Source organism: Esox lucius, chromosome 7 (genome assembly GCF_011004845.1).
Source record: "Esox lucius isolate fEsoLuc1 chromosome 7, fEsoLuc1.pri, whole genome shotgun sequence".
Taxonomy (NCBI): domain Eukaryota; kingdom Metazoa; phylum Chordata; class Actinopteri; order Esociformes; family Esocidae; genus Esox; species Esox lucius.
The window spans coordinates 36,250,474-36,271,610 of NC_047575.1; the positions used below are offsets into that span (position 1 = coordinate 36,250,474).

General features: G+C 42.7%; 2 protein-coding genes across 3 annotated transcripts; one reads left to right on the forward strand and one right to left on the reverse strand.

Annotated features, from left to right (window-relative positions):
* Nucleotides 1-748: 748 nt before the first annotated feature.
* On the forward strand, nucleotides 749-16,473 carry uimc1 (ubiquitin interaction motif containing 1). 2 transcript variants are annotated; one of them, XM_034293393.1, is made up of 17 exons: nucleotides 749-1,340; nucleotides 1,727-1,793; nucleotides 1,929-2,053; nucleotides 2,156-2,434; nucleotides 3,323-4,277; nucleotides 4,437-4,546; nucleotides 4,653-5,075; nucleotides 5,181-5,558; nucleotides 6,223-6,281; nucleotides 6,377-6,582; nucleotides 7,119-7,174; nucleotides 7,294-7,639; nucleotides 7,799-7,874; nucleotides 12,752-12,875; nucleotides 15,416-15,464; nucleotides 15,570-15,618; nucleotides 16,133-16,473. In XM_034293393.1, exons 1-17 carry the CDS (start codon nucleotides 1,230-1,232, stop codon nucleotides 16,356-16,358), a joined length of 3,639 nt encoding a protein of 1,212 aa, XP_034149284.1. In that variant the 5' UTR covers nucleotides 749-1,229; the 3' UTR covers nucleotides 16,359-16,473. The 2 variants fall into 2 exon arrangements, with proteins under 2 accessions (XP_034149284.1, XP_034149285.1); XM_034293394.1 differs by lacking the exons at nucleotides 15,416-15,464; nucleotides 15,570-15,618; nucleotides 16,133-16,473 and having other exon boundaries at nucleotides 7,799-7,882; nucleotides 12,752-12,837.
* On the reverse strand, nucleotides 9,585-11,712 carry LOC114839513 (zinc finger BED domain-containing protein 1-like). The gene is made up of 2 exons (XM_029121065.1): nucleotides 11,163-11,712; nucleotides 9,585-10,680 (listed from the first exon to the last, which is right to left on the reverse strand). The coding sequence occupies exons 1-2, from the start codon at nucleotides 11,632-11,634 to the stop codon at nucleotides 9,650-9,652; spliced, it is 1,503 nt and encodes a 500-aa protein (XP_028976898.1). The 5' UTR covers nucleotides 11,635-11,712; the 3' UTR covers nucleotides 9,585-9,649.
* Nucleotides 16,474-21,137: the final 4,664 nt, after the last annotated feature.

Here is a 21,137-nt window from a genome sequence, read left to right on the forward strand (position 1 = left end):
ATCACCCTCATTTAAACTACAACTGCTAGTCTGCTTCAAGTGAGTTAGAGCGCAGCAGAAGAAATTCTTCCACCGACAAAGTACTGTTGTCTCCGTTACCACAGTAACACCGTGTCCTTGAAGGGGTAGCTAACGATGTTCCGATCGATGTTCTGATATTGGCTTTAGACTCGCTCTATTTCCTCGGCTAAAAACGCGAATGTTTGTTACAATTTGAATGTATGACCCCACTATGGCTACCAAATAATCACAATAAGACAACGGTTAAAAGTCAAATAATATAGCGAGCTATCTAGCTAAACTATAGCCAGATCTAAAAGTTATCTCACTGACACCTAGTGGTTGAGTATTGGTGGTATTATTCCCAAGACAGTAGTCGAGCGTTTGTTGCATGGTGTATGAGATACTGCCCAGGTAGTTTAGACACACACTTTTAATTATAATATGAGGAAAATGGGAAATAGATAAATTATTCAACTGTTCTAAGCCTGAGAAAGTTTCATTTACATTTTTGTACACTTCACTTTTACTTTTTGTTGTATGAATGGAAGAGGTAAATAAACTATTATGTAATTTATTTTGTTGGCTTATTGTAGGCAAAGGAAATGATTAAACAGTTTTGTATATGTAACTTTCCGTAAAAATATATTTACTCATCAAATAACCTTTAACTGACATTTATCATTCCTGGGATTCTATACCTGGCAAACGCTTCGTTTGTGTGCGCGCTAAAAAGAGTGCCCGCCCTTAATTTATCACGTGACCGAAGAAATATGGCTTCTCAAAGCGAGTTTTGTAAACACTCCTGTTGCTAAAACTTTGCTCGAAGTAGATATCGTGCTTAGTAAAACTGAATGCGTAGGGATTTGTAAACTAAAACACAAATGTAATAATGCTTAACAACCGTTTTACTTTCATGTTTTTGGCGATTCTTTGGAAGATGGATTCAAACCTAACAAGCTAACCTAGTATGACTGTTCGACTTAGCTAGTAGCAGCACTACATAATTCTTGCTAAAACTTTTGGTCAGGGTAGATATCTTGCCATAGAAAAATTGGATCCATAATAATTTGTAATTTTAAACTCATATCGTTATGATACGTTCTACTTTATCTTCGTGATTCTCAGGAACATTGATGCAGACCTAGCTAACAGGCTAGTTTGCTAGCTAACGAATCTCTCATGCGCCAAAAACCATAACTAGTAGAAGCATTCAACACACCAACATCATGCCTCCACGGAAAAAGCAACAGAACAGAGACACAGATGACGGTCCCAGGAAACGACGACGAGGAGATGAACAAAACGAGGACAGAGTTGTCATATCAGACAGCGACGAGGTAACAATAACACTAGGTTTGGAATACAATGCCAATTAAGTAAACGTTATTACTGTCGGCTGACTTAATACACAAGTCACACACGAACTGACTAAGCCAGCAAACTACACGCTCTAGATGAAGAACAACTCAGTGTGGTCTAAGCAGCTCCCTCCATAGTACATTTATAATATAGTGCTGCGGGGTGGGTTCGAATGCAACCTACTGCCCTTTCAGCTAAAAACCTTCACCGCTCTTCTGTCCGATGTTATTAATATACTACAATGACTGAATCTGGTTAGCATAGCAATCTGCACTTGGATTTGGAACCTAGACTTTTATTTAATCCTGTAGAAAGTTGTGGGACTATATCTTTGACAAGTCATGTAATCTCTTGTATAACCTAGGATGAAGACTTCAGATCATCAAGAGAGGAGCGCAAACGGGAGAGGGAAAGTAAAACCAGATCAAATGGTACACTGTTCAACATCTCCTTATTTGTTGTTAAAAACTCCCATCATTTTAATGTAGTGCAGAATGCAAATACTGAAACCCTGCTGGATGGAACTTTGTAATGTAATGTACTTAAGCAGCCCCCTCTTTTCTCAGAGATGACAGAGGAGGAGATGCTGGACTTGGCCATGAGGCTGAGTGAACAGGAGGCCAGCAGCGCTGCTCTCAGGCAACGACAGGAGGAGGAGGCCATGAGGAAGGCCATTGCTGAAAGCCTCTACGTAAGTGCAAATAATACATACAAAAACCTGGTGATTTTTGTCGTGTTCTGGTACAGGCCATTATTTCAGATCAAACCAACCATTGAATTATATCTATTCCAGGTGGACAGCCCCACTCATCACCCTGCCCAAAAATGTCCAAGTTCTTCTCCAAAGGAGGGGAGCAGTATACAGCCCCCGAGGCGCAAGCTCTCCTACCCCAATAATGGTGTGGCTGACGGGGATGAAGCCTGCCATGTAGGGGTGGCATGCCCTGATGGGGAAAGGGGGAAGAGAAGCCCTTTACCAGATATGCCTGACTTCTCTCAGACCCAGAATGTCAACTCCCAGTTCCCTCCCCTCAGCCAAGATTCCACCTCAGAGACTTTACATTCCACGCAGGTCAGTTGTCCTAAGACACAGACCTATATAATCCTTTATTTGTCATTGCCTCTTTAACTATGGCTGTAGCTCTGCATTTATACAGCGGCCTCTATGGACCCAACTAGCTAACTAATAAAGTACCATACCTTAAAGGGGCGCTCTGCCATTGCTGCATCAGGTTATCAACATAATATGCACTCATAGCAAAATAATATGCACTCATAACTCATTTGCAAGAATAGCTTTTTGTAAGTTCATCATGGGCTTGAATCAGCTGTCATACCTTACAGGTAAAATGTTGTTGAACTGTGAAGTTTGTAAATAAAGTAGGCTAAGCCTGAAAAAGTTGATATCTAGAATGGCCCAGAATACCGAAGCTCTGCTGTTAATGCATTTCATTGTTTCTAGAACATATCTTTGTTGACACTAAGATGCTGGCTTTTGTTGACAAATGGGCCTCTTTAGTAATCTTGAGCTTAACTTGGCACGCAGTGTATTACATTTTTTCTCATGTATTGCCAAACTAGTCCCAACACACAATTTCTTAGCAATACTGTCAATAAAAGGGTGTGCTCTAGGCTGCTGCTACGTTTGGAAAGTGTGTAGCTTTCTCTGAATCATTGTTTATTTTGATGCTGCCAGCATTTTGTTCATAATTAAAATCAAAACAAACTCAAGGAACTTGTTAAGTACCCTCGGTAGCCTGTAAATTCTTGAGAAGCTGTTTTTTTATTTTAGGTTTGACTTATATATGTGTTAATTCCCGATTACAGGGGAGAAGCAAAAACTTCTCTTCTGTTGAATAAACATAGATGTGTTAGCATAATCTTGAACTCATCACCAGTTCAGAATGCATGTCAAATAAGTTTATGCTTTTAATATAAAAATTTTTTATGACATTTTAAGGAGGGCCCCTCTCAGAAGAAGCCTGTTGAAGACCTCTCAGATAAAGCCATGGAATCTCAGGACTGCAGCGACTCCACAAAGAGTGAATCCCAGTCCCAACTCTCGAAAAAGTCCTCTGTATTCCCTTTCACTATGGTTTCCTATACCTGCAAACCTGTGCTCTGTCTGGAGAAGCTTAGCCAGGACCTCCTCGTAGACGGTCAGGCCTCTGGGATCCTACTAAAGGATAATCCCAAATTAACCCTTCCTATAATGTCTCAGATTTCTCAATCTTCTCAGTCCAAAAGCCCCGTGTTCTCCAAAAGCCCCGTGTTCTCCAAAAGCCCCGTGTTCTCCAAAAGCCCTGTGTTCTCTAAGATAGATAAAGATTTAGACAAGGAACCAGGCCAAGGGAGTCTCATGTTTTCTCAAAGTTCTGAAACTGATTCCGGAAAGGATGAAAAAGAGGCCTGTCCAATTTTTCTTAAAAACACCATGTTCTCCAGCAGTGATACAGGAGAGGAAGAGAAAGAAGCCTCTCCCACCTTTCCCAGAAGTCCAGTCTTCATTAAAACCAATAGAGAACAAGTAGAAGACCAACATGTTCCAACTTTGACCAAAAGCCATGTCTTCTCTAAGACAATCAGAGGACCAGAAGAGAAAGAGAGGAGTCCCACCTTCCCCAAAAGTCCTGTCTTTTCCAGAGGTGATCAGGGTCCACAGACCCGTGTTGAATGTCTGTCTACAACAAATGACAATTTAGACAGAGAGGGTCCTCCAGACTGTTCAAGCCCTGCTGTGAAGAGCAGAGATCCATCACCGTGCCTTCTGCCAAGCCCCAGAACAACACTGTCCCTGTACAAGAGACTTGTGCCTTTAAGGAGGGCCCCTCGGGTAGCAGATAAAGTTGCTCACCCAGACAAACAAGAGGGTGAATCCTCACAGGGAGCTGTAACCACAGTCAGCACCCGGTTAGGTGTGTATTTCCCTGTAGACGCTGCCATGCACATTCAAAGCCATGTTACACCATGTGACACTGAACTGGTAACACCAGTACGGCAGGTAGCGTCATGTGGCTTCTTGTGTCAACATCCTATGAGTGTATAGCTATGATTGTTCCCTTTCTCCGCTGCAGAAGAAGACCTTCCGCTGGGTCTGGAGACTCAGCCAATCCCGGAGATGACCAGTGATATGGTGCTACGCTGGTCGGATGACGACGGCGACGGGAAAGATGTTCCTGCAACGGTGATGCCCGGGAACTGCCGCGGAATGTCTGTCGCCGGTGTGCTGGTTGTTTAGCGTTTGATGTCACCTGAAACCTGTCTGTCGGTTTTCTCTGCCCCTTCTGCAGCTGTCTCCTTCACCCAGCCCCGTCTTCCCCGAGGAGAAAAGCCTCCCGCAACAAAGTGTCCAGGGTCTACCTGGTTCCACCCGCCACCGCCTTTCCCCTGCATACAGCCCGGGCCTCGTTCTCGACAAACACGACCTCCCATCCCAAGACCCCGCATGCCAGGAGGGGGAGAGGAAGAACGTGCGCAGGAAGTTCACCTTCAAAGGCATGTATGGAGCTTCTCCACTCTCTCTCCCCGGACAGGCTGCAGCAAGAGGGAACCAAGATTGGGTCCCTGGCGGATGTCCCTCTTCCCAGCAGTCCTTGGCCTCCTCTAGCCGCCTCTCCCGCCCCACGGACAGCCATGGTGACAAGGGAGTGATCCGCTACTACTGGGGCGTGCCTTTCTGTCCGCGGGGCCAGAACCCAGACACATACACACAGGTGATCCTTCAGTCACTATTGGATGTGGGGAACTGCCATTCGTAAAAGGAAAAAGTGGGTTTATGAAACTGAGCGTTTAACTAATGTAATGTCACCCCCCTCCAGGTGATCCTGTCCCAGCTGGAGGTGTATGAAAAGAGTCTAAAGGTTGCCCAGAGGGGTCTGTTGAGGAAGACCATCTGGGGGGAGCCGGTCGTCCCTGGGCCTCCGGAGAGACCTTTCTCCTTGAGGGGACGGCCTAAGAGGCACAGGGCCCCACAACTTGTTGAGGACGAGGAGGAGGATGAAGATGGTGTGAGAGGGGAAAAACAACATGAAGAAGAGGTAGTGGAAGTGCTAGATGATGAGGAGGAGGAGGAGGAGGAGAGAGCAAAAAGGGAGAGGCAGCCATCACCGAAGGGGAGGGAAGTGAGAGGGAGGAGAGGAAGACTGGAGTGGAAGGAACCTCAGGAAGTGTTTGTGTACTCTCCTGACCACCAGGAGGTGAGTGTTCATTCAGACTCTGTGTTCTTATTATAGGCAGATTGGAGCTAGCCTGGCTGACACCTGACTCAATGTCCTCCTGACGTTAGAGACTGGAAAAGGGCTTTCGATGTTGTCGGCAAGAGGCATTGATACATTAGTGGTCTTTCGCTTGATGGATATCCCTAGTTTGGGTTTAACCCTTCACGATGTGTTTTTGCTAAAACACTGTATCACCAAATCCTCATGTTTGCTTTCAAAATCTCTGCTACTGAGAATTGATGCATATGGACAATAATTAAGAATCAATCAAAAACCTCCCCGAAAAGGAGCTCTTAAGTGAATATTGCAGTTCCATTAGGCTTGTGTCCAGAGCAGTACGTCACAGCTCTCCCTGTGCCGTTAGTCAGCCAGGCTAGCTTGTAGCCTCACATTTATGCATTTCCATGAGCTGTGTAAAAATATGCGTTTAGAAGCACAAATCATGTCTTATAGTCTGATTGCAAAATGCACCGAAAACTTTCTGGTAGTTCCTTTTTTTTCACTCGCCACTAGATGGTGCTGTCAGCCCAATGTGTTCTTACAATGCTTGCAAAACCTTTAGGGATAGTTTTCTTATGTGGAGAGGTCAATACACTTGATGCTGTCTCCCGGCAAAGTATGACTTTGTTTTGTCATCCCATAGAAGTCTCCCTCTCCTGCATTACATGCAGAATCCAGTGAACAACAAATTCTACCTCGAAGGTGAGGGAGGCCTCCACTGTTCTCAGTGACGCAATTGTATCAACTTTCAGTTCTTTTATATTCTCAGATTCTATGAAATATGTGTTTGTTTCCAGGAGACTTAGCCTTAGAAAGGAAGTGAGAAGACTAGTAGAAACACAACCTCCTGAACCACTGGAAAACTGGGAGCAGGAGGAGGATGCAAAGAAGGGGGATGCTGAACGAGATGGAGAGAATTCAGAAGGAGGCATGGGAGGAGACGAGAAGAGGGAAGGACTGTCGGGTGAAGTGGAGGTGGATGTAGGTGGCTTGGAGGTTCCAGGTACAATGCTGAAATTAGGATTCACTTTGGTTAACCCGGTACAATGCTGAAATGAGGATTCACTTTGGTTAACCCGGTACAATGCTGAAATGAGGATTCACTTTGGTTAACCCGGTACAATGCTGAAATGAGGATTCACTTTGGTTAACCCGGTACAATGCTGAAATGAGGATTCACTTTGGTTAACCAGGGACAATGCTGAAATGAGGATTCACTTTGGTTAACCAGGGACAATGCTGAAATGAGGATTCACTTTGGTTAACCAGGGACAATGCTGAAATGAGGATTCACTTTGGTTAACCAGGTACAATGCTGAAATGAGGATTCACTTTGGTTAACCAGGTACAATGCTGAAATGATGATTCACTTTGGGTAACCAGGTACATTGCTGAAATGATGGTTCACTTTGGTTAATTATTTTAAGTATTTTATAAAACGGTGCCTTTTTGGACTGTATCAAGAGGGATGTCATCTTCACTGTATTGTGTAGCTCTCACTGTCCTGCTTCTATTTGTTCTTGTTGATTCTGGTGGCAGAGACTCAACTCAGTGATGACAGCTCCCAAGAGCTGATGGTTACCAGCCCTCCACAGGTCAGTAACATCTTCCCCTTAAATGACACTAGTTTGCAAGGGTTCTTCTGCGCCTGTTAATGGTGGCTGTATAAATAGACCTGTGACGTTTCTGTTGATACTCTGCTCGTTCCTCCCAGCCCCAGCCAGAGAGCCAGTTCCTGCCTCAGATCCAGATCTTTCTCTCCTCACCCCATCCCCTGGAGCAACCTGAAGAGGGGATGGAGGTGGATGGAGAGGAGAGTAAGACCAGCCTGGGGGGGTGTCCTGCCCCTGGGGAGGATGTGAGGATGGAGGAGGAGCAGGAGAGGGAGGTACACAGGGGTGTCCCGGAGCCTGCCCCCCAACAGACCCCCGGCGTGGACTGTCCCATGTGCATGCGCTCCTTCCCCCTGACGGAGGTTGAGATGCACGCTGCCTACTGTGACGGTAGTAGTGCCAACCTGCAGGAAGAGGAGATGATGGCCCAAGAGGTCCAGTCACAAGGTGAGAGCACCCAGCGAGACGTGTGTGACCTGTTCATTATTTGGCTCAGTCTAAACTCATTTCTGTACGTCACCCAAGGATGTAGACAAACAGTGCAAGGCAGTGGTCACATTGGGACCCAGGATGTTAAGCAGCTGTTTTCTTGATATGTCGTTGCAGTGAAGGCTTGTAGGAAAAGAACCAGAAGAGGAGAGCTCATTGGAGAGGAACAGCCCAGCTCTTCTGGCTCTAGCAAGTAAGTAGGTATGAGCAGATTTACCTTTGTCCGCCGGCTATTCTTTTATACCTAGACTCAATTCACAGAGTAGGTCTGTAGGCTGAATGATTGTTCCCAGTGCTACTGTAGAGCAGCGCTCGGTTTGTTAACCGGGAGGTCCTGGAACAGATGGGGGCGTGGGAGGGAGAGTGGCCTGGCAGGCCTCCGCGGCATTGGGACTCATGAGAATGTGGTCGAAAAACACAGCAGTACAGCGGACTGAGTAAACAAGTAGCCTAGCGGGGACGTCAGCAGACCCAGGCCTTCCTGGCCTAAGATACACTTCTGTCGGCATGAGGTATTTCGGTGGCTGACGTTTGCGCCGCTGGCATGGTATCAATGAGGCGTTGGACAAGCACTTAATTTCCCTGGCAAATGCGTCTTTACGATCACTTATCCGGAGTAGCAGAGCGCCCCCATTAAGATATAAACGAAATGAATGTCAGGATTCATTGGCCTGGGCCCCTACACTATGGGATTATGTTGGTGAACCAATAATTGTCCACTTTAGTATCCAAAAATCCCCCACAAACGCAGCCGTTTCCTTATTTGACTTCTCAGAAGTTAGTCCCAACAGTTTCAAGATCAGTTAGCCTGATTGCCCGGACGGCTCCGGCGGTTATGGTACAATCAAGACAGCAGGTCTGGAGTCGGTGTTGCAGGTTAAAGAGCCACGTGTTTCCTGTACATGACTGCTTTTATGCGTGGGCACAATCTGAACTCACTTTTATTAGGTTGTCAGGCTCAAATAAACCACTGCTGTAGCCTACCGTGATGGTTCGGGTTAGTTCTGAAACCGTTGTCTGGACCCAGGCTGGTGCCGTGTTCTTAATCCACTGCCTGGCAGCATCGCTGCGTCATTGCGATCAGGAGTTTGATCAGGAGTTTGGATCCTGAGTAATGAAAGTGTCCAGGGTGGATTGGTCGTATTTCGGTCAGTGATGTCTTGTCATAGGGGCGCCCTACCGTTTCTTAGGGTACGTTTGGTCTCCGGCACGCTCGGTTGTGGATCCTCCCTGGTTCGTTGAGCAGAACAACGGCTTGGTGAGGTGTGAGTCGGTGGACACCGAGCTTTGACTGTGAGAAGAAAAAATGATAACGGTACTGTCGTTGATTGATGGTGTCAATGTTTTGAGCTCGAATGGCGTTGCAGTAGTCTGGTACTGTGTAACAGTGAAGCCTAGGGAGTGCCATGCAGGGCAGCTCACCAAAAGGTCAAATACCAATAGGGATGGGCGATATGACCCAAAAAAAATATCACGATATAATTTTCCATATCAGTCGATATCGATAATTATCACGATAAATATCAAATATTTATTTATTTGAAGATTAATGGCATATTTTTGTTCCTGAGTGAAAGATGTAGAAACCAGACAGTTAATTGTGGTTTTAAACTATTCTTTATTGTCAAAACATGACAAACACTTCCCAAACAGGTGAACAATTTATCAAAACTGAGGTAGATTTATTTATTACTAAAATCAACATTAATAGAGTAGAAAATTAATATAAATAGAATAGAATATATGAAGTAAATATCTTTATAGAAAAATCAAGAACTGTAATGATACTGTATGACACTTGGCTTTGGCTCTGCTGACTGCAAATGCAAAATTAAAGTGATTTAAAGATAATGTTTGTCAATAAACAAAAATATATATTTTTAATTCTTTCTGGTCAGCATGCCAAACCTTCAATAATAAATAAAATAAATCTTAACTGTGGTCAGTCAGTATATATATTTTTTAACTTTACAAGTTACGGGCAAGAAAGACAAGCTTGTCTACAGTTTCAGGTTTTAAAGCTGCCCTATGACAGGTCACAATGTTCCCACCTCTGCTAAAAATCCTCTCAGAGGGGGAGCTGGTAGCAGGGATGCACAAGTAGCGCCTTGCTAGTTGGCTCACTTTAGGAAACTTTTTGTCATACACCTTCCACCAATCCAGGGGTTCTGTTTCACTGTCTGCATCTGGACCCATGAGGTAGTTTTCCAGCTCCCCCTCCACTGCCTGCATGTCACTGAGTCCTGTGTTGCTGGGGCATGGTTTCTTAAAAAAACTGCCCAGTGACTTCCTCTGCTTCTTTACAGGAAGAGCTGCAGCAGCGCCTCCCTCTGCCTCTAGTTCTTCTGTTCTGCATGAAGCCTGTGAAGTGGATGGGCCTGGGTCTCCCTCCATTTTCAGAATCTCAGTCACTGCTCTTGTTTTGATTGCCTCAATCTTGTCTGGCCTGATATATTGAGTCTTGAAGCGCGGGTCAAGCAATGATGCCATATCAAGCAGTTGGTCTGTTATCTCGTCATCGTACTTCTCATTGAGATATTCTATGACTGCTGTCTTTATGTCCTTTGTGAGCTGTGTGTCATCATCAGAGGGATTCAGGAGCTCTGTTCTGAAGAGGTGCAGCACAGGCTTGAGGTAGGACACACTCACATAAGATTCACCAGAGAGTGAATCTGTGAACTCAAGAAGTGGCTTTAAGGCCTCGTTCATTGACTCCAGCACTTCAATGTCCTGCCAGGTGGGCACCAAGTGCCTGGTTTTCTTGTCAGCAGAGAGTACCTGAGAGATAGCCTTGTGCTGCTCAATCATCCTTGCCACCATCTTTTGACGGGATCCCCACCTGGTAGGTGACTCTGTCACCAGCTTGTGCTTCGGCAGTTTAAGTTCTTCCTGAGCAGTTGCAAGGTCTCTCTTCTTTTTCCAGGAGAAGGAGAAGGCAGCCACTACTTTTTTACAAAGCCCAACGGCTCGATCCATCCTCTTGTCCTTCCCTGCTCTTTCTGAGGAAGGAAAGGAAATAGAGAGAAAATATGAGCAAAGAAAAGAAAGTATCTGAATAAGTCCACAATAGTATGTTAAAAAAAACATCTGAAGTTCTAAACATAGATATTATAACAGAATATTCATATTAAATATTTCAGGTTTAAATATTGCTTCATGTTTGTAATCACTAACCTTTAACAACAAAGGACTAATAAATTAGTTTTAGTTTTAGATTTGATTCTTTTAAAAATGTACTTTATCATCATCATTTGATATAGCCTATATTTTTTTTATCATAATAATCATATTACAATTTAAATCAGCTTATGTTTCAGTTTTAAATATTGCTTCATCATGCTTATAATCATGAACCTATAAGAACAAAGGAGTAATAAAATAATGATTTCATTCTTTAATTATTTTCTTTTTTTATTATTATTATTTCTATTACTTCTACAGCAGTTGTATTACTAAATGGAGAACGGAGACTAAAACTTACCAATAGCCAAGTGTAGTCGATGACCAAAACACTGAAGTCGTGTCCATTTGTTGAGTGAAGTGGCTTTTACCATGTTTGTACCACTATCCGTTGTGATGCACGATTGTCGGTCTTCACTTAGCCCCCAGGAGGCGAGTGCGTCAATCAATCCTTGGGCAATAACTTCACCTGTATGATCTTCAGGAAAGTAAGCCGTTTGGAGGCATTTGCTCTGAAGATTCCAGTCATTATCAATAAAATGAACAGTGAGGCTCAGATAAGGCTCAGATGTGCGACTAGACCACATATCAGAAGTAGAGGCGAAGAATTGTACATTTTGCAGCTGCCGCTCTACCTTCTCCCTGCACTCCGTGTACATTCGGGGAATCGCTGTCTGTGAAAAATGTTTTCGGCCAGGTAGCTCGTATCTGGAGTCAAGGACGCGGATAAGTTTCTTAAATCCCTCATTTTCGACAACGCTAATGGGAAGCATGTCTTTTGCAATGAAATAAGCAACTGCTTTTGTGATGTCTTCGTGTCTTTTTGTTTTTTTGTCGTAAGGCAGGGCGTGTGAAAATGATGATATTATACTTTGCTGAGTCGCTTTGGTGCTTGTAGATGGTTGACGGCCACTAACACTTTTTTGGGATTGAGACTGTAATGTCTTTGCTTCTTCGTGTTCTAAAGGGTGACATTGTTTTAAATGATGAAACAGGTTTGTGGTATTGCCTGTCTTTGATGGCACTAGTCGTCCCCACAGTTTGCAGTGCACGTCGCTCTGTTTCTTGTCAGATCGCAAATAGCCAAAATATTTCCAAACCACTGAAGTTGAGTGACCTTTCTTGTCAACGATGTCTGTGTCCTCCGATGAGCTGGTCGTGGGGGTTGCATTTTCTTCACTTCTATCGCTCATTTTTCTTGCTCCACTCAACTCCTCCAAAGCCTGTCAGCCACTGTGTGTGTCTGTCAAAAACACCGCGTGCGGCACACGGAAGCCCTGTCTGCAAAACGCATGCGCAGCATTTCGCATAGAGCGTAAACATTATATCGAGCATTTATCGAACTCTTGATATCGTTTTTTCGAGAAAAATTATTCCGCGATAATTATCATTATCGTTTTATCGCCCAGCCCTAAATACCAATGTGCCATAACTTATGTTTAACATTGTTGTTAGACTATTAACAAACCTAGTAGGCCTATTAACGAGAGAGAGCGACCAATTAGAAGTTTCAACAGACTTGATACTTTTCTGCTTCACTAGACCAAAGCCGCCCTAAAACAAATGGGTATAGGTGTCAAAATGGCTTTTGTTTCCCACCAAGCCAGTTAGAAGTTTCTAACGATTCAAGATGCATAGGGTTGGGTCACACCTGACATACGCATAGAGTTGGGTCACGCCTGACCGTGAACATATGACTCCCAATAAGATATGGATGGGTACGTGGGGATATCCCAATGAGATAAATAATTCAGATTCACAGATGTGGATATTGTTTGCAGAGTTGCTTTTGCGTGTTAACCAAAGTGTCTAAACTTCAGTCCCTCTGAGGGGATGTTGTGTCGTTACATTCTAGTCCTTTTAACCGGTCCTGTTGTGTTGTCTCCACAGGAGGGGGCAGACAGAGAAGTGCTATGTTTGTCAGCAGTTGTTTCCTTTGAGGGACTATGGGAAGCATGTGGAGGACTGCATCAAGAACAAACCGGTCTCCAGGGCTGCATCAAGGGTTGAACAGGTACCGGCTAGTTAGTACTACTGCCCAATATTACCAGTATTCAGAACCCAAGTTTTGCTGTTGAATTTATGCTGAATTTATTATTTGTCACGTTTTAGTTTTTGCCATCGGTCTGTACTAATACCCCATAATGACGAAGTGTAAACTTTGTGTAAGAGGGGAAGAAAACCCTGAAATATCTCATACGAATTCAGATTGTTTCAGTACTGTGTCAATGAAGATTTGGCAGCCATCACCGCTTCGAGTCTTGGGTACGCTTGTAGCAGCTTTCCATATCTGCATTTGGATAGTTTCTCTTATTCTTCCATGGGGATCCTCTCAAGCTGTCAGATTGCATGGGGTGTGTTGGTGAACTGAGATCTTCAGGTAGATGTTTAACATCAGGCAGGTCTTCATTTGGATTTACGTCCAGGTTTTGTCTGATCCACTCAAGGACAATCGCGGTCTTGTCCTGAAGCCACTCCGACGTTGTCATGGCTTTGTGCTTTGCGGTCGTTGTTGTGCTGAAAAAATTAATGTTTGCCCCAGAAGTCTTGTTTGCAATGGATCAGGTTTTATTCAAGGACACCTGCATTTTATTCTGTTCATTTGCTCTCAGATAATTTAATGAGGAAAAGTATAAAAACCACTGCTGTGGTCATCACTATCCTCTTGCAATAGGACCTGCTGGATGGCAAAAACAGTGCAAGTAGTACCTCAAAGGTCCTTTTGAATTAAGAAATAACTATTCAGCATGACAAAAGAGTTGAAAAGAAAATCTTTGCGTGAGGAAAAGAAGGGTTCAATTCTGGCGTTACTGGCAGAGGGATACAAGTGAGCGTCAGGTTGCTTCTATCCTGAAAATGTCAAAGAATGTCAACTCATTCAAATGTCACTCAGCAACCATAGGATGACATCAAGTGACCTACTAAAAGAACGGCAAACAGCAGCTGGGGGGAAGTGCATGGCGAGGAAGGTTCGAAACAGGCTCCTAGTGGCAGGGTTGAAGTTGTGGAAAGCTAGAAAAAAGCCCTTCATCAATGAGAAGCAAAGAAGAGCCAGGTTGAAGTTTGCAAAAGACCATAAGGATTGGACCGTAGAGAAATGGAGTAAGGTCATTCTCTCTGACAAGTCACATTTTCTACTTTCCCCCACACCTGGTCGTCTAATGGTTAGATGGAGACCTGGAGAGGCCTACAGGCCTGAGTATCTCACTCCCACTGTGAAATTTTGTGGATGATCGGTGATGCTTCAGCAAGGCTGGAATCGGGCAGTTTTGTCTTTTTGAAGGACGCATGAAAAAAGCCAAGTACAAGGTTATCCTGGAAAAACACCTGCTTCGTTCTACCCTGACAAAGTTCCCCAACTCCGAGAATTGGTTTTTCCAACAGGACAATGCTCCATGCCACACAGCCAGGTCAATCAATGTGTGGATGGAGGACCACCAGATCAAGACCCTGTCATGGCCAGCCCAATCTCCAGACCTGAACCCCATTGAAAACCTCTGGAATTTGAACAAGAGGAAGATGGATGGTCACAGGCCATCAAACAAGCCGAGCTACTTGAATTTTTGTGCCAGGAGTGGCATTAAGACAACCAACAGTTAAAACATTTACATTTCTTTGCATTATTTGAGGTCTGAAAACAATGCATATTTTCTTGGTTATTTTGACCAGTTGTTATTTTCTGCAAATAAATACTCTAAATGACAATATTTTTATTTGGAATTTGGAAGTAATGTTGTCATTAGTTTATAGAATAAAAAAAACTGTTCATTTTACAAACGCATATCTATGAATATTAAAGCCAGAGAAACTGATAATTTTGCAGTGGTCTCTTAATTATTTCTAGAGCTGTATGTACATTAGATATTTTTGATTGTTTTCAAAAAAATTGTGCATATTTCTAAACACGTTTTCACTGTCTTTTTTGAGTGGTTATTTTGTAAAAATTAATGTAAAACTCAACATATGTGAAGATAATCAAGTGGTTTAAATGTTTTCCTAAGTCACTGTACACAATATATACAGGTAGTTAGGGCTGCACAATTAATCAAAATTACCATATTGACATGTGCAATCTCCAAATCGCCAACTTATGCGATTTTCAGCTCCAAAAAAGGTGAATGAAATGCTCTTCACATAAGGCAACGGCATGTGTCGTATGTCCTTAATTGTTTTTCTTGCGGGTGCTGTAGGTATTGTAGATAACTTAAATACCTGGACTAATTTTGTTTAAATACTTGATGGTTTTTCAGTGTTAGATTGAGTTAACACTTCAAATGCTAGCGAAGATTTCTGCTTCAAGTTAGCGAGTGGCACCAAGATATTGTCCCACTTACACCTCAGCATGGTTATTAAAGGTTTTAGCTTCAATGTCGGTGCCTACAAACAAACTTATGGTGGGAGAAAATATAATTGTAACCCAAATTGTGCAGCCCTACAGGTAGTTATCAAACAACCGAGGTAGCTATAATAGACCATTGTTTAGTTGATTGTGTGGTGACCCTAGTTCTCATCATTGCTTATGTGGTCTTCCTTCCCTATATGATGATCTTTCAGAGTGGACACTTGCTGAGAGCATTGGAGCAGACAGAACACAGAAGTTCAGGTAAACTTGATTCATTCTCTCCACCTGTAATGTCTTTTTTTTTTACCCTGTTTGAATGGGTGAAAATCAAAGCCAGTCTTTTTACTCTACTTGTTCTCTGTCTAGTGAATGCTGAGACAAGACCATGTGACACTACCTTCCAGAACCAACACAGGTACACACCATTAGATATAGTTTGTGTGGATTTGTTTTTGTTGATACTTGATACTTTTGTTGATTTTGTTGACATTAGCAGTACCCTGCCTTTGGTAGGGAGTGGAGTCTCCACAGACAGATTGGGCATGTCTGTTATAACTCTTTACACTGGTCCGCAGTCAACTGTTTGGTTGTGGATCCGTTTGAAAGGAATGATTTGTCTTCACAATTGTCAATTTCCATTAATGAATGCATGTTAACACATTTTGTTAATATGAGACCGTGAATAAGCAGAGCGCATATTTTATTGGTTGCCTGATTCTCTGAAACACGACTATCCACAGTAGCCCTGTATTAACATCATTCAGGTTACTGCCTTTACTAACACATGGGTGGTGTTCTGTAAGAACAACACGGGCAGAAGCCACCTGGTCCTGGCCAGTAAGAAATATGTTCAGTTGCAGAATGTTGTGCTACAATCTTCTCATGAACATGCTGACTTTGCTTCGTTTAACCTCTGAATGTTATTCCAGTGACCAGGCAGGTGATCTGGAAGTAGCGGAGTCTGGGGGAAGTGGAGACTTCACGGCCCCAGGTTTCGTAGTGAGCACCTCGCCCATTCGGTCGTTCACCTCGATCTCCGAAGCCACAGACTGCCTTATAGACTTCAAACATCAATACTCTTCCTCTACAACCACCTCTTCCTCCTCCAGAACCAGCCAAAGAGGGAAGAAATTTAAGAGGAAATTCAAACGATAGTTCACAACGACAAGAAACGGAACACTTTAAACTGCTTATTTTATACCACTGCATATATTTGTATTGTTTGTTACAATTAATTAAATGAAGAAAAGGGTTGATATAGGATAAATTATACTGAAATTATCTACTTTCTTTGAGGCATTTGTTTAAATGTTACTCTGTTCATGTGTCTGTTTTCAATCTGCGCATAGTAAGTGCAGCAAACAAAATCACAACAACCTAAACTGTTTCGTACTATGTAGTGATTGTTATCTTAATGAGGGTAGAGGACTGTCTGTTTACCCTAGCTGGCCCTCTATCAGTGCCATCCTGGATGTATGAACAAACGTGTTGGTGTATGCCTGTAATATCAGTGCCATCCTGGATGTATGAACAAACGTGTTGGTGTATGCCTGTAATATCAGTGCCATCCTGGATGTATGAACAAACGTGTTGGTGTATGCCTGTAATATCAGTGCCATCCTGGATGTATGAACAAACGTGTTGGTGTATGACTGTAATATCAGAGCAGTGCTAACAGTCTAAACATGTTCCGGACGACTGCAAATCACTTGCAGGTACTATGTAATTTGCTGTCATGTGGAAGTGGAGCTTAGCCCCTTCTTCAGACTTTAAATTGTAGACTGGGCTACATTAAATATCTGAAATGTATCACTAGAAGTAACCACATATTTAGCCATGGACTATGTTATGATTGGACGATCGAGCTTAAAAAAAAATCTACAATGTCTTTTTTAACGGTGGGTTCCTGTCACATGATCGTCCGTCTGTGGTCTCTTGGGTTAAAAGAAAATCTCACAATTCAGTCACTGGTTTTGAAGACAGTGATTACTTCTGTCCTGTTAAAACAGAGCAAGTACGTCCCCCTCCCCAAGCAACCCGCTGCGCCCCTCAACCTCATTTTCTTTGGGATTGTTTGTGATTAGTTAAATCACACAAGGCAAATGCTCCAGTGAATTTCAAAAGCATTTGGACTGTAACACATCCCTCTGTATTTCAGCCTTTTGACTATCAAGCCATAATCTGAGCATACAATATTAATATTGTGTGAACGATTTAGAAATATGTTTTGGACATTGTCCCTGTATTTTAGGGTTCCAGTTGCGTTTGGGCAAATCAACATTTTGTGACATGACCTTTTGCTAGATCTAACCACACATCTCAATGCAGGGATCTTTTTCAGAGGCCAAAGCTCAGATAAACTCAATGTTGGCAGCTGTTGAATACTTAATGTATTCATTTTGCATCATGCTTGAATACCGGACGCAGGAATGCTCGCCAAAAGTGGATAAGTGCACAGGGGTAGCCTGGAAAATAGCCATATTTTAACATGTTGAACACTGGCCCTAAGGTGCAATCACGCTATCAAAAAACTATTTTCAAAAGTACAGTAGCCACAAAGTTTCATTAAATGCTGTGCAGTTTCAAAAAAGAAAAAAAAACATTAAAAGTTGCAAAGTTTAATTAACCCTGTTAAGTTTCATGAACTGTGACCCTCTGGCAATCACTTCTGCCTGTCCCATTCTTCATAACCATGGCAACTGGTGCAGGGTGTCCTGTACTGCAGTGGCTGTAAGCTCCATCATCTATCAATGGCATGATCCCATCTGGCCTTTTAATCTTCCTCTACTGGATTTCAGTGTTGTCCAGTCCTTGTGACCCAAAGCGATGCCCTTCTGTGTTTGTACCAGCATTCACACTCAGTTGAACTAATCATCAAGCCTTTCATTTGAACCACGTATGCAAGGGCAAAAAGGAAACTAATTAGGGACTGGGAAATCGTGCAGTAATATCTTGATGGTATGATTCCACTGTACAGTAGATGTACTTCCTGACGCTATAACCTACTGGCTTAAAGCTAGCATCCTAGTCTTAGAGTTTCAATAGAAATATCTGGAGTTATCATTTATACATACCCATTAATTATTGAAGAATTAACTAATTATGCATCATGAGCTTAATCCAACGTAGAACTCATCAGAAAATAATTAGAATACAAATAAACACTGTGTAGTCCCAAAACATGGTTCAAGATAAAGATCAGGACTCTTGAATAACAAAATAACTTTTTAAACCCTCCATTTTGGGCTGGATGTGTAATCAGTTATTTGTGTAAAACCTATAGAATCGTTATCATACTTCAGTTAGCCATAAGATTCTAAGTTGGAAAGAGAGTGGTTCTCAATTCACAACTCGGGACATGCATGACATAATGTTAGAGTACCCTTTTAGGCTTGGTGGCGCTACTTTCATAGAAATGGCAAAGGAAAGAGAAAGAATGAGAGGAAGAAAGAGGGGAGAGTGCCTGAAGAAAAATCTGTATAGTGAGTGGGAGAGCAGAGAAAGAGAGCATACAGGATTCAGAGTTCATTCACGTTCCTTGCAACACCAACAGTCGTTAGAACAGACACCATCCGTGGCAGTTTCGGAGAACAAGCTGCAAAGAATGAGGGAGGAAAAAACTGTCGGAAGGAAGAATGCTGAAACATGCTGAATGTATTTTAACCTGGCTGGCTGCACAGGCCATCCCACTGCTCAGCCAGACATGAACGCCCATAATGTTGAAACATTTCAGAAGAGCTATTGTGTGTGATATCTCTAGAGCTCTACTATGTGTTATTGCCAGACTGTGGATCAGACGATATCAGCTCCTTTACTGCTGAACCTTTCTTCTTATGCCTGTTTTCTGACGCGTTTCAGTTTACAGTGTCTAATAAAGTCAGCCATAAGTCATGTCTAACTTTAAGATAATTGCTTTTAGCTTTTGTAATGGCTTAACTTTTACCCCAACTATAAAACAAAATGGGATGTTATAAAATATGAGACCAGAAACAGGAGTGATGTTTTTCAAGTTATATCATCAAGGACTGTTTCTTATCTTTTTCGGGATACAAAAATTCCAAACAAAGGCAATTGACAGGGAACATGCAGTATGTCTTGGTTCACTTCTAGGGATCTGGAGAAGAGTATCTGTAGGGGTTTGACCCATTATAACATGAGAAACGTGGTATACAGGACCACGTATGTCTATTTTACCAGGAAATCTGACTGAGAACACATTTTCATTAACAGCAACTCCCAATTAGCAATTGTGGTAAACTATTTTAGTAATGCCACATTAGTAATTGAATAAACTATTTAATTATTTAAAAGACATGAAATGAACCTTTGGTTTGTTTCAGTAACAATACTTCCAAATATGAACGTGACCTGAGTTTAATTATAAACTGGTTTGAACCCTGACTGTCTGAAAGAGACTGTATGTCACATGTCTAATAACAGAATGGGTTCCAGTTCTAACTGCGTTTACGATAGCAGTTTACAACAGTCTTGGTTGTGTTGTGCATGTCATTGGTTAGCGGTGTCAAGGATAACCATGCAGTTCTCCTCTACCTTGAAACAAATTAAGTACTTCAGCGCTACTGTATGTTCCAGGACTTCAACACTGCAATGGCTCCCTCTGCTGGAAGTGATTGCAACACTGTTTCCTCTGTGTGTGTGTGTGTGTGTGTGTGTGTGTGTGTGTCTGCGCTTGTGTGAACATCGCCACTGTCTCTAGGAGTAGATGGAGAACGTTAAGAAAGTGGAGGGAAAGGATGGATGCATGTGAATCAACACAAAGTGTGGGGTTTTGGAGATGATGTCTCCGTTAAGGATATCCACAATGAGTTGGACCGGGTGGTTCACGATTTAGGCTCCCATGCATCACCTAGGATTGCTTTGAGACCAGATTTATCTCAGAGATTGGGGAGTGACCTGACCTGACACACCATGCTCGTATGTGTCATATATAGTTACATAGAATACAGAAGGTATGTTTCACTGTCAGTGTGCTGTATAACACAGGAGCTGTTACTATGTGACACCGATATTAATAAGCTCAACTCTCTTTAATTTAACTGTACATTTCCCTTTTTCAGGCAGTGTAATATTTTACAGCCTATCGATTCAAAGTCCACTTAAATTACCGCTTGCAGTCATTCCAATGTTGGAATGACAACATCCATTTGTATGTTGATGGATGCCACAACTGTCATGTTGCTTGTTTATAAGAAACAATAGGACTGCAGAAAGCCCAGGAAATTCTGTCAGAGCTGGACCTGCCTGCCGGGCCTAAAGACTGTCAGATAGTGTTTTCACAGCTTGGACCAGTTGTATGCTGCTACTTGGCAACCATTACCAACTATATCAACCGTGGACGGAACCATCTAATAACCACTGGGGGTGTTGGACATCATAGTCTATCAGAAATATAGTGTTCACCACAAATGAGATATATCTCTAAGATGCGGTAAATTAGCCATATACCACAAACTCCACAATTGCCTGATTGCTATTAAAAACTGTTTCCTGAGGCAATTCAAACAGTAAGTTTTGTTTTTTTTTACCAGAATATGAACCACACACATGTGAACCACACACCCTTGTGTGTTTAGTGCTGAAATGTACCATATCGTCCAACCAATCATCCAAGGTTCTACCCTAACAATGAAATGTGTCCACTGCTTGGTCTGGGTCCTATGTGGCTAATACACCATGGCTAAGAGCTGTATACAGTCACTCTGCATTGTTTTGTGCAGAACAGCATAAGAACAACCCTTAGCCATGATATATTAGCCAGGTGCCTTATTCCCTGTATATTTATTATTCTCAAACCTATAGCTGTCTTTAGACATTCTAAATGCTGGAATTCAACATGATGGATATGTGACTATCCCAGGGGACCAGCTAGCTTAACTTTGATTGGACCATCCCGTTCTGTCTCAACACTGTCAT

What these genes read in the sequence shown, in the direction of transcription:
- uimc1 (XM_034293393.1), top strand. Translation starts at nt 1,230, where the DNA reads ATGCCTCCACGGAAAAAGCAACAGAACAGAGACACAGATGACGGTCCC. An exon ending in CCAAGAGGTCCAGTCACAAG is followed by an intron (nt 7,640 to 7,798) that starts GTGAGAGCACCC and finishes ATGTCGTTGCAG; the next exon opens with TGAAGGCTTGTAGGAAAAGA. An exon ending in AGCTCTTCTGGCTCTAGCAA is followed by an intron (nt 7,875 to 12,751) that starts GTAAGTAGGTAT and finishes TTGTCTCCACAG; the next exon opens with GAGGGGGCAGACAGAGAAGT.
- LOC114839513 (XM_029121065.1), bottom strand. Translation starts at nt 11,634, where the DNA reads ATGCTTCCCATTAGCGTTGTCGAAAATGAGGGATTTAAGAAACTTATC. An exon ending in TCGACTACACTTGGCTATTG is followed by an intron (nt 10,681 to 11,162) that starts GTAAGTTTTAGT and finishes TTCCTTCCTCAG; the next exon opens with AAAGAGCAGGGAAGGACAAG.